The sequence below is a fragment of the Pygoscelis adeliae genome, unplaced genomic scaffold (genome assembly GCF_000699105.1).
Source record: "Pygoscelis adeliae isolate BGI_AS28 unplaced genomic scaffold, ASM69910v1 Scaffold267, whole genome shotgun sequence".
Taxonomy (NCBI): domain Eukaryota; kingdom Metazoa; phylum Chordata; class Aves; order Sphenisciformes; family Spheniscidae; genus Pygoscelis; species Pygoscelis adeliae.
Genome location: NW_008825150.1, coordinates 2,114,687 through 2,124,039, shown reverse-complemented (window position 1 = coordinate 2,124,039; position 9,353 = coordinate 2,114,687). Strand labels below are relative to the sequence as shown.

At 41.0% G+C, this 9,353-nt stretch overlaps 1 protein-coding gene across 1 annotated transcript in view; it reads left to right on the top strand.

The window, feature by feature from the left end:
• PSMC2 (proteasome (prosome, macropain) 26S subunit, ATPase, 2) overlaps nt 1–8,327 on the top strand; it is a 10,182-nt gene extending 1,855 nt beyond the window's left edge. Inside the window, exons 2-12 of the mRNA XM_009328376.1 lie at nt 1,396–1,433; nt 2,671–2,752; nt 3,812–3,911; nt 4,257–4,388; nt 5,017–5,089; nt 5,234–5,329; nt 5,588–5,752; nt 6,267–6,354; nt 7,116–7,318; nt 7,870–7,966; nt 8,054–8,327. Of these exons, the coding sequence (XP_009326651.1) occupies nt 1,396–1,433; nt 2,671–2,752; nt 3,812–3,911; nt 4,257–4,388; nt 5,017–5,089; nt 5,234–5,329; nt 5,588–5,752; nt 6,267–6,354; nt 7,116–7,318; nt 7,870–7,966; nt 8,054–8,211 (1,232 nt within the window). The 3' untranslated portion in view covers nt 8,212–8,327. The remainder of the gene's footprint in view (nt 1–1,395; nt 1,434–2,670; nt 2,753–3,811; nt 3,912–4,256; nt 4,389–5,016; nt 5,090–5,233; nt 5,330–5,587; nt 5,753–6,266; nt 6,355–7,115; nt 7,319–7,869; nt 7,967–8,053) is intronic.
• The last annotated feature ends 1,026 nt before the right edge of the window (nt 8,328–9,353 follow it).

The following is a 9,353-nucleotide window of genomic DNA, read 5'->3' as shown; positions in this document are numbered from 1 at the left end:
GGCTGGCTTGGCTGGTTCCGAGGCTCCCCAGGGTTCTCCCGTAAAAGGCTCTCAAAAAGCGTAATCTCTTCTTGGTAAAATGAAGGGCCTTTTCTGTTTAATGGTAGTTAAAAGATCAGCCTAATAAAACACGATAATTTGTTTTTCTTCGCTGGTGGAGTCCTGCGGAGGTGGCTGTCAAGACCTGTGTGTTGCCACTTTCATAAGTCACTCAGTGGAAGCGGGAGAGAGTGAGGAGGCAAATTCTTCTGGTGATGCCGGCATAGTGTGAAAATTGCCAGTTGCTCCTCATGTTCGAGTTTCATTTGCCTTTCTATTTCATGCCAGTAAATACTAAATAATGCATCTGGAGACAAAATCAATACTGTATGTAATCAGTGACGGACTTTGAACTCCTCCCGCTCAAGAAAGATTTTTGAACTGTAGCAACAGTGTTTAGCACATACCAAGAATCGATGGGTTAGTACAAATAATCAGGAAGGAAATAAGGACCGACACAAAAAAACCCTCTCAAAATACCGTACAATACACGGTGTGCCCAGATCTTCGATACTGTGTGGTTTGGGCTCCCTCTATCATAAAAAGATACCGTGGAATTAGAAAAGAGAGAAAAACAGAGGGCCAGGGATGCTTAAGGTGAAGACTATCATTTGGTCAGGAAAAGAGAGAGCTTTTGGGGGAAGGGAGAGGGAATGTTAAAGGTCTGTTAAATAGCAAGTGATATGAAAGTAAATAGGGGATGACAGTAGTAGAAAGTTATATTTTTCTTAGTTAATCGAGAGCGTTCACTGGAGCAGTCCTGCAGGACTCTGTGCAAAAGCTTACCCTTTTAACAGCCGACGGTGCTTGTTCTGATGTGGGAATTCTGAGGCCCAAGTACAATTTTTAGATTCCAAGTTTACATCGAGTAAAAGGAAGCACAGTGCTGATTTAAATCGGGGCATTCCTTCCTGCATATTCTGCTGAAAGTTGCTCAAAGTTTACAGGGATTCCAAAAAACTGACAAATATTCACGTAAAGTGAAAGTGGAAAGTGGTGACAGTTTTTCATTGATGTTTTCTTAAACATTAAGAAACAGAAAGTTAAAAAGATGAATTTTTGATATCTTCAGTTGCTTCTCTGTACAGTCATAGTAAGCTACTCTGAGCAAGGCAAAGTAGCTTGCTTGCTGTGAACTCTGGGTGGTACAGATTTTTGGACTGAAGAGGGTAGTTGGAGACCCTATGTTGTTTTTCTTGAACGTCCGATACTTTTTTGTTCCGCTTCGGTTTAATGAAAAAGTAGAAACTCAGAAGAATCCCGTTAAAATAAATGTTTTCACGTTTTAGAAGCAGAATTGATACTGCTAGTTTTGTTTATAAAATTGGAAGCTAAGTCTTTCCTGTCTTGTTTCAGCTCTGGATGAAGGAGATATTGCCTTGCTGAAAACATATGTAAGTAGCATACATATACAAGAATGTTAAAGAAAAAAAGCAAGTCCTGTTAGGAACCGAATGCAAGAGTGGAGGGATGTGTACTTAGTGAGTAGTTAGTAAATCTGCTTCTCCTAATGCTTTTCTCGCCTGCCGAAATCTTTTCTCCCTTTCCGCCTTCCAACGAGAAAGCCCCAAACCCAACGCACAACCCTAAAAACAATCCAGTAGGTTTGTTAGCTTGAAAGTAATGAAGGTTTTTTTTTCCATTTTTGTTTTGTATGGCATAGTTGATTGTCACAGGGGTCTAACAGCTAGGGCTTTTTCACTAACCCATTTTCTTGCTTTATAAAGAACAGTAACTTTAAGACCCCTTCTCCCGTCAAATTTACTTGCTTTTAGCCACCATGTTAAAAAACTATTAGTGAGGGATACACAGACCTTGTCAAAAGGAAGGTAGTCTTGGGAGGCATTTTCCACAGACAATAAGACGTAAAAAGCAAATCTCCCCTCTCCACCAGAAAGTACAGTGGGTCTGTGAAAGAACTCTTGAAAAACGAAACTTGCAGCTTAGCGTATGTCTGGATTTGGATATGTTTGCCAGAAGCCTGAATTTTGTTGACACTGAGACTCTTTTACGAAGCTCTGAAATAATGGCTTGTGCCCACTGCGGCTTCTTTTTTGTTGCCAAGTTGATATGAAGGGGATCTTGTAAAGGAAATCCAGATCCAGATCTGCCCCCATTAGGCAGGGCAAGATAGTAAGGCATTTTGTCACAGCAAGAATCTAGCTTCTGATTTGCCCCGTGGTCTTTCTGCTGTCTTCTGTGGATGATAGAAAGGTTAGGTAATGTAGTTAAAGCACTCGTACAGATGATTTTCAGATAGCGCATACAGAATTCTGTCTATATATAATTTTTACTAAGACTTTTTTAAACTTTAGGAAAAAAAGTAGTTTAAAAAATAAGGCTAACAGGTTTAACTGAGGAGGGGGTCCTTGAAGTTTACAAACTTTGTAAACTGTGATTGTGAAAAATGTCCCCTTGCGCAATCAGTCAATTGTGTGTAGCTGCACTCTGTTTTTGTGAACAGAAATATTGTTACTGGAACTTAATACTGTCTCTTTAAGCTGTGATCAATAGTTGGCTGTTATACCGAGACAGTCTATTGAACATCTTGACGCTCAGCAGCTATTGGCATTTTTTCCTAAACATAAAATAATTTGAGTGACGAAATAACACATGATATTTCTTTTCCAGGGCCAGAGCACGTACTCAAGGCAGATCAAGCAAGTAGAAGATGATATTCAGCAACTACTTAAGAAAATCAATGAGCTCACTGGTATCTTTCTTTCTTAAGATAACTTTCAATAGAACCACATGTACCAAAACGAGTGTTTTAAGAAGCTGATTTTAAACAACAACTGCATTGATTTATTATTGTTATTTTTCTGAGAAGAATACATTTCTTTATTTGGTAACGTGAGATTTTTGCTTTGTAGGTGATGGTCTTTTTGATTGGGCAGGGCTAATCTGTACATATGATTATGTAATTTTGTAGTTTAACACGTTTTTATTCAAAACTGTAATTTCTGTGTATTACGGTGGCATGAAACAAATGCCCCTTTCTGCCACTAGATAATTCGTTGTGATGTGTGTCAAGCTGCATTCAAATAGTGAGTGAACTTCCACAGATGGCAAAAACCCAACGTGTTGTCCTTAAGTGGCGGTACCAGTCCTTGTGTAACGAAGAAATGCATATCAGAGCAGTCAGCATTTAAAATCAGCTGGCCAGCTGTGGCAGTTACCTTAAAAATTAATTTGTTGCCTAATTATTCTTTGTTTGTTTCACTGATGTGCGTTTGTTGCCCTGTTGCTGATCCTTTAGTGGCCCTCAGTTCTGTCAAGAAGACCACAGTTTCTCTTTTCCAGTAAAATCCTTGATTCTTTCAAATACATCATGGAGATGGTACTTTTTTATATCCACGTTGTGGAAGATTTATAAGGTTTTTCATCTGTGTGAATCCCTTACCTGCTGATATCTTGCACTAAAGCTTTCCCTCGGTGAAAGCACTTGCAGAGTTTCACTCCTTTTCTGAAACTTTTAGAAGTGTGCTTATCTCTGATACCTCTGTCAAGCTTCGTTGTAATTGACCACACGTTGCGAAATCGTATTAGAGGATGGCTAGACTGGTATTTGCATGTTAGGCTGGCACAGTCACATAGACCTCATTTCTTTAGGAAACTTGTTTTTTAAGAAGTCCATCAAAGATGTGTGTGCGTGTGTTTTGGAGATCTCAAAAAGCTTCCTACAGGCTTATGTCTAAGGTTCTTGGTGTGGGAAGGATTGCTGACGTACCAGTTAGCTGCTTCCTCCTCAGCTTGTCTGTGTTGTACACAGGAATCAAGGAATCCGACACTGGCCTGGCTCCTCCTGCCCTTTGGGATCTGGCTGCAGACAAGCAAACTCTCCAAAGCGAGCAACCATTACAAGTCGCGAGGTGGGTGCACTCTTCCTCTTTGCAGTGGAGCTGCGTAGTGTAAAAACGTGATTTATGGCTTACGTGTAGACTTTTTTAAAAAATAAGGTTCACGTGTTGTGCCTTTTGCAAGTGCTTTTTATCATTGTGTCAAAAAGGAACTGTGTTATGCTTGATGGTGTATTATGTACTTCACACCTGTACTTACTCCTGTAGTTATTGTAGGATGCTATAATAATAGAATCGCAAGTACAATAGCTATTTCAGTGTATTTGGAAAATACGACTCTCTCATCTTGATGCTTATACCAATAGCAAGCCAGTTAGTTTGTCTGCCTGGTGGTGTTAATTGTATGTTCCCTATTAGGTGTACAAAGATAATCAATGCAGACTCCGAGGATCCCAAGTACATTATCAATGTCAAGCAGTTTGCCAAATTCGTGGTGGATCTGAGTGACCAGGTGGCACCTACTGACATAGAAGAAGGCATGAGAGTTGGGTAAGCAAAATCTTCATGTTCTTACGAGCTGTCCTGGAGACTGAAGCTTTCTCATCTGATCCATTAGTTTGACAGGTCAACAACTATCATTTCGTATTTTTGCAGTAGTTGAAATTATAACACTAATGTCTTTCTGTTGGAGGACAGTAACTCACCTGCATGCTGTGCTGGAATCTTTTGATTTTGATGTCATTCTGACGAGAACCGTGCGTCGCGGACTGAAACCTTTCAGTTTGGGTCCCAACAGTCCCAGCTTTCAGGGAGCCTGCGTAGCCTGCTTCCTCCTTGGCAGTCTGCACAGTTACATGAAGAGTGGCTACAGGAAATGTTCGCTGAGGAGGTGAAGCCAGTTACTTTTAGAATCAATATTTTGCCAGTTTGCTCTGTGGGATATTTTGAAGTTTAGTTTTCAAAATACTTTGGAATTAATATTTTTGGAAACCTTAAACTTCTCTGCAGAAGGAATTCCAGTTTCTAGCCCATCTGACTATTAGCTTTCAGGGCTGGGCTGTCTTGATGCCAGAGAAAAGAACAGTTTAAGAATTCAGCTTCTAATTTACGGAGTTGTTTCTACATGACAGTTTAATTAACCGGTGTTAAAATAATAGTCTTTATGCTTTCTCACCAGGGTGGACAGAAACAAGTATCAAATCCATATCCCCTTGCCTCCAAAGATTGATCCCACAGTCACCATGATGCAAGTGAGAACGGCCTTTACTTATTAGGACATTGCTTTGTCTTGTAATTTTGATTGCTTTGGCTGGATTCTGTTCTGGGCTCTTGAAAGCCCGGAGAGAGATGCAGCATCAGGCTGTTAACTGCTCGCTCACCTTTTTGTTGTGCAGGTAGAAGAAAAACCAGACGTCACTTACAGTGATGTTGGTGGTTGTAAAGAGCAGATTGAAAAGCTGAGGGAGGTGGTTGAAACCCCTCTGCTTCATGTAAGTAACCTCCAGATTGAAGCTTTTATTATTTTGAAAGTATGCAGGTCATCTGTTAGCATTTGAAAAAGCAAGAAAAGATAATGTAGCTGAACGTAAGCACCTAAGTGAAAGGAGGTCTAGTTTTAACAAGTGAAATCCAGCCTAGCCTGGTTTATATTGCTCTTCACTGATTATTTTCTTAATTTGCATAAACTCTTTGGTGCACATAATCTTCAGTTTGCACATCACCTCGCCTTCTGTTTCCCACCATTACAGCCTGAAAGATTTGTTAACCTTGGAATTGAGCCTCCCAAAGGAGTACTTTTGTTTGGGCCACCTGGTACAGGCAAAACACTTTGTGCCCGTGCTGTTGCTAACAGGACTGACGCCTGCTTCATCAGAGTAATTGGATCTGAATTGGTGCAGAAGTATGTGGGAGAGGTAAGAGCAAATACTTGATGGAGCGTGGAGTGATTTGCAGATTTCTGGTCGCGGGGACCAGACGCCATAGTGGATATGATGGATGAATGTACTTGCATGCTGGAGATACAAGGAGAGGGGAGGAACGATCAAATAAATCTCTGCAGATCAGGCAGTCAGTTACAAGACCTGAACTGTGCTGTCGTTGATGAAGTGGATTTTGCAGTGCAGAGTTTAGTCTGTGGTTCGGGAGGGTTCTAGGATTAGGATTCCATTCCCAACCCTGCCACTTATTTTTCCTTTGGCCCTGAGGTATTTGACTTCATCTGTACTTCTGACTTTTGAGAGTGGTAATTTGTCTCTCCTTTATAAATTGCTTTAGGATTTATGAATGTTCTGTTACGTACTTGTGTACAAATAAAGGAGTTTTATCACTGGAAACTTGGAAGTGTTTGGAAACGTGAAAAGTTTAATTGTGATAGTTTTTCTTCAATGTGTCTTGAATCTTTAACAAAATCCTGATTTTTGCTTTCAGGGAGCTCGAATGGTTCGTGAACTCTTTGAAATGGCCAGAACTAAAAAAGCTTGTCTTATATTCTTTGATGAAATTGATGCCATTGGAGGTATGTTTGTAGGATGTATAGCTCTAATCTCATATGAGAACTTCTAGGTTTTCTTTTCGTGTTGTAATTCTTTATCTGGATCGCTGCATTTCAAGAATTGTGCTTGTAAATACCTATTTAGCAAAACAACTACCAGCACATCCTATGTCCGGGAAGCTATCAAGAAGCTGTTTATATGATTTGAACATATTTAGCCCAGATGAGAAGTCATTTTTGCACATCTGGAACACCCAGATTATTTAAACTTCAGCAAAGAATCTCTGTATTGTGTTTGCAAAAAGTACTGTTAACTTAAACTCCCTTCAGCTTCGGGACTACACACTAAATCTTTATTGCTGCCTGAAAACGAAATGTTTGGGTTTTTTTCCCCCCAAAGGAAGTACTTAGGTCCTTTGAAAGTAGAACAATTTTTACACAGACAAGGCGAGGAGGGAATTTGGGGCGGGGGCAAAACAAACAAACAAACTACATTTATAAATTTCAGCAGCTTGGCCAGTTACTGGGCAGGGAGACAGGCCCTTTCATACTTGGGGTGAAGATACAGCGCTTATTACAACTGACAGATATCACCACTCACTCTTTTTTTGAAATGCGTCGTTTTCAAATAACCCCTTCACACCTTTTTAAAACTCTTCACAAATATTTGTATGTAATTTAAAATTATTTTTCCAGATGTCTTCTATGTAGCAGCTGTGACACCTCCTCCATGCTCTGAAGATCCCTCTCTTATTTTGTGAAACCTGTGTGTCTCCTCTCTCCAGGTGCTCGTTTTGATGATGGGGCTGGGGGTGACAATGAAGTGCAACGTACTATGTTGGAGCTGATCAACCAGTTGGATGGTTTTGACCCACGAGGCAACATCAAAGTGCTGATGGCTACAAACAGACCCGATACTCTGGATCCAGCCCTGATGAGGCCCGGCAGATTGGATAGGAAGATAGAATTTAGCTTGCCTGATCTTGAGGTGAGAATGCTTTCTTTCACAGCTAAGTATATTCTGGTATCGGAGTGTTTCTTCAGTTAGGGCGTAATTGTCTGGAAGCAGTTGACGAGAGTTAACAAAAGCAGCACTCTCAACTTACGTGAAACTACGTGGAAATTTGGGGGATTAAAGGTGTTCCAAAAAGGCTTTCCTATGCTGCAGAGATGCCATCCCTGGGGGAGAAGCCATGGTAAATAGCTATATTCACTGTATATTCCTGACTCAACAGATGAAGAATCCTTTAACCAGATCCATGATTTAGTTCTTAAGTTGGAATGCGTTTTGTTTCGCTCTTTTGAGAGAGATTCCGTCAGGTACTTCTACCATGAAAGCTCTTTTTTAAGTTACTTTCTTAATTTAGTATCGTGGACACTTAAACATGCTAGTCCAGACATAGGAAACTATAGTTGGGCAGCGAATAAAAGATTTCTTTTCCATCTGCCCGTGCTCTGGATGTGGACAGCTGCACACACAGCTGAGAGTCATCACCTCTCCCATAGTGTGAACACTTCTGTCCTCCACTCTTTTTTCAGGGGCGAACTCACATTTTCAAGATACATGCTCGTTCGATGAGTGTTGAAAGAGACATAAGATTTGAGCTATTGGCTCGGCTGTGTCCTAATAGCACAGGTAAGCTGATTTTTTTTAAACAATTTTGTGTATGCTTCGTCTCCACTGGTGGTCAGTGTTGAATTCGTTTATCCCTTTCTTTCAAAGGCGCTGAGATTCGCAGTGTCTGCACGGAGGCAGGCATGTTTGCTATCCGAGCACGCAGAAAAATCGCAACAGAGAAAGACTTCTTAGAAGCAGTGAACAAAGTCATTAAGTCGTATGCAAAATTCAGTGCTACCCCCCGCTACATGACCTACAACTAGTATCTTGGAATGTTTTCCCTGTTCCTGTTGTTAAACTTTCTGTGAAACGAAAATCCAAGTGTAGTAATTCATGTCTTGTTCTTGGAAGCTAGAAATAAATGGAGTATTCCCAACAGTAGGTGTGAGTTCATTATGAGCGTCTTCTACACTAGTGGAGTATTGCTGCTGTAGAAAAAAAATCTCAGTGAGATTCTAATAACACAGCCTAAACCAGTGAGAGATTTTAAAATCAGATACCTGGGCAATGTTAGAAATCCACAGTTTAGATCCTTAGTCACCATTTGTAGCCCAGAACTTGCCATCTCAGCTGCGGAGGTGCTGAAGGATCCCTAAGTGACTGCAGTGCGTCCAGGTGCGCTCAGAAATGCTCGCGTGATGCTCAGCACCGAGGTCCTGCTGTAGCCCAAGAAACGTCTCAGGGACTGCCTGGGAAAACAGCTGAGGAGAAGGCATGCATAGCTCCGCTCAGGTGCTTGGTGGGCTGAGTCGTCGCCCAGCTTGGGGAAGATGTCAAGGGATATGTTCTCTCTCCCTGGGTGAACGCTCTGGTACCATCATAACTTGTTTTTTTTCTTCAGTGGTTTTCTTCACCCCTTTTGCTGAGATTCTTTGTTTCTTAAATAGTAAATGTCAAGAGGGAGGAAGAAGTAAGTGTAATTTCATTGCGCTAAGAGAGGGAAGATTCCTTTCTCCTGTTCCTGCTCTAAAAAAAAATTGACATCGCTCTAAGTCCACTAGTGAGCACTTTGGTCCATCGTATTACTTGTCTAAGACGCTACTAGGCACAGAGGATGACCCTGACAGGGTCCTGATGCTCCAGTAGTTGGGCGATAGCTGATAGTTGTTGGCAGCAGGCAACGTTAAATTAAGGTTGCTCTTCATTCATCTAGCGTGTTCCTATAGAGCTGCTGGTTTGGTCAATGAAAAGCAACAGCCTTTCCTTTTTTCTTTTTCAAGTCAAGTCTTGCATTAAAGCTGGGGGGGGGAAGAGCTTGAAGAAATACCTGGGGGAAAAAACGCTTTTGGGAACTGCTTTGTCTTGGAAGTGAGAGAAGTTTTATCAGGTCTCATTTCGATACAACGGACATCAATTTAACAAGCTTAGATTGTGAAGCCACTTTATGTTTTTTGAAAGAGGAAGA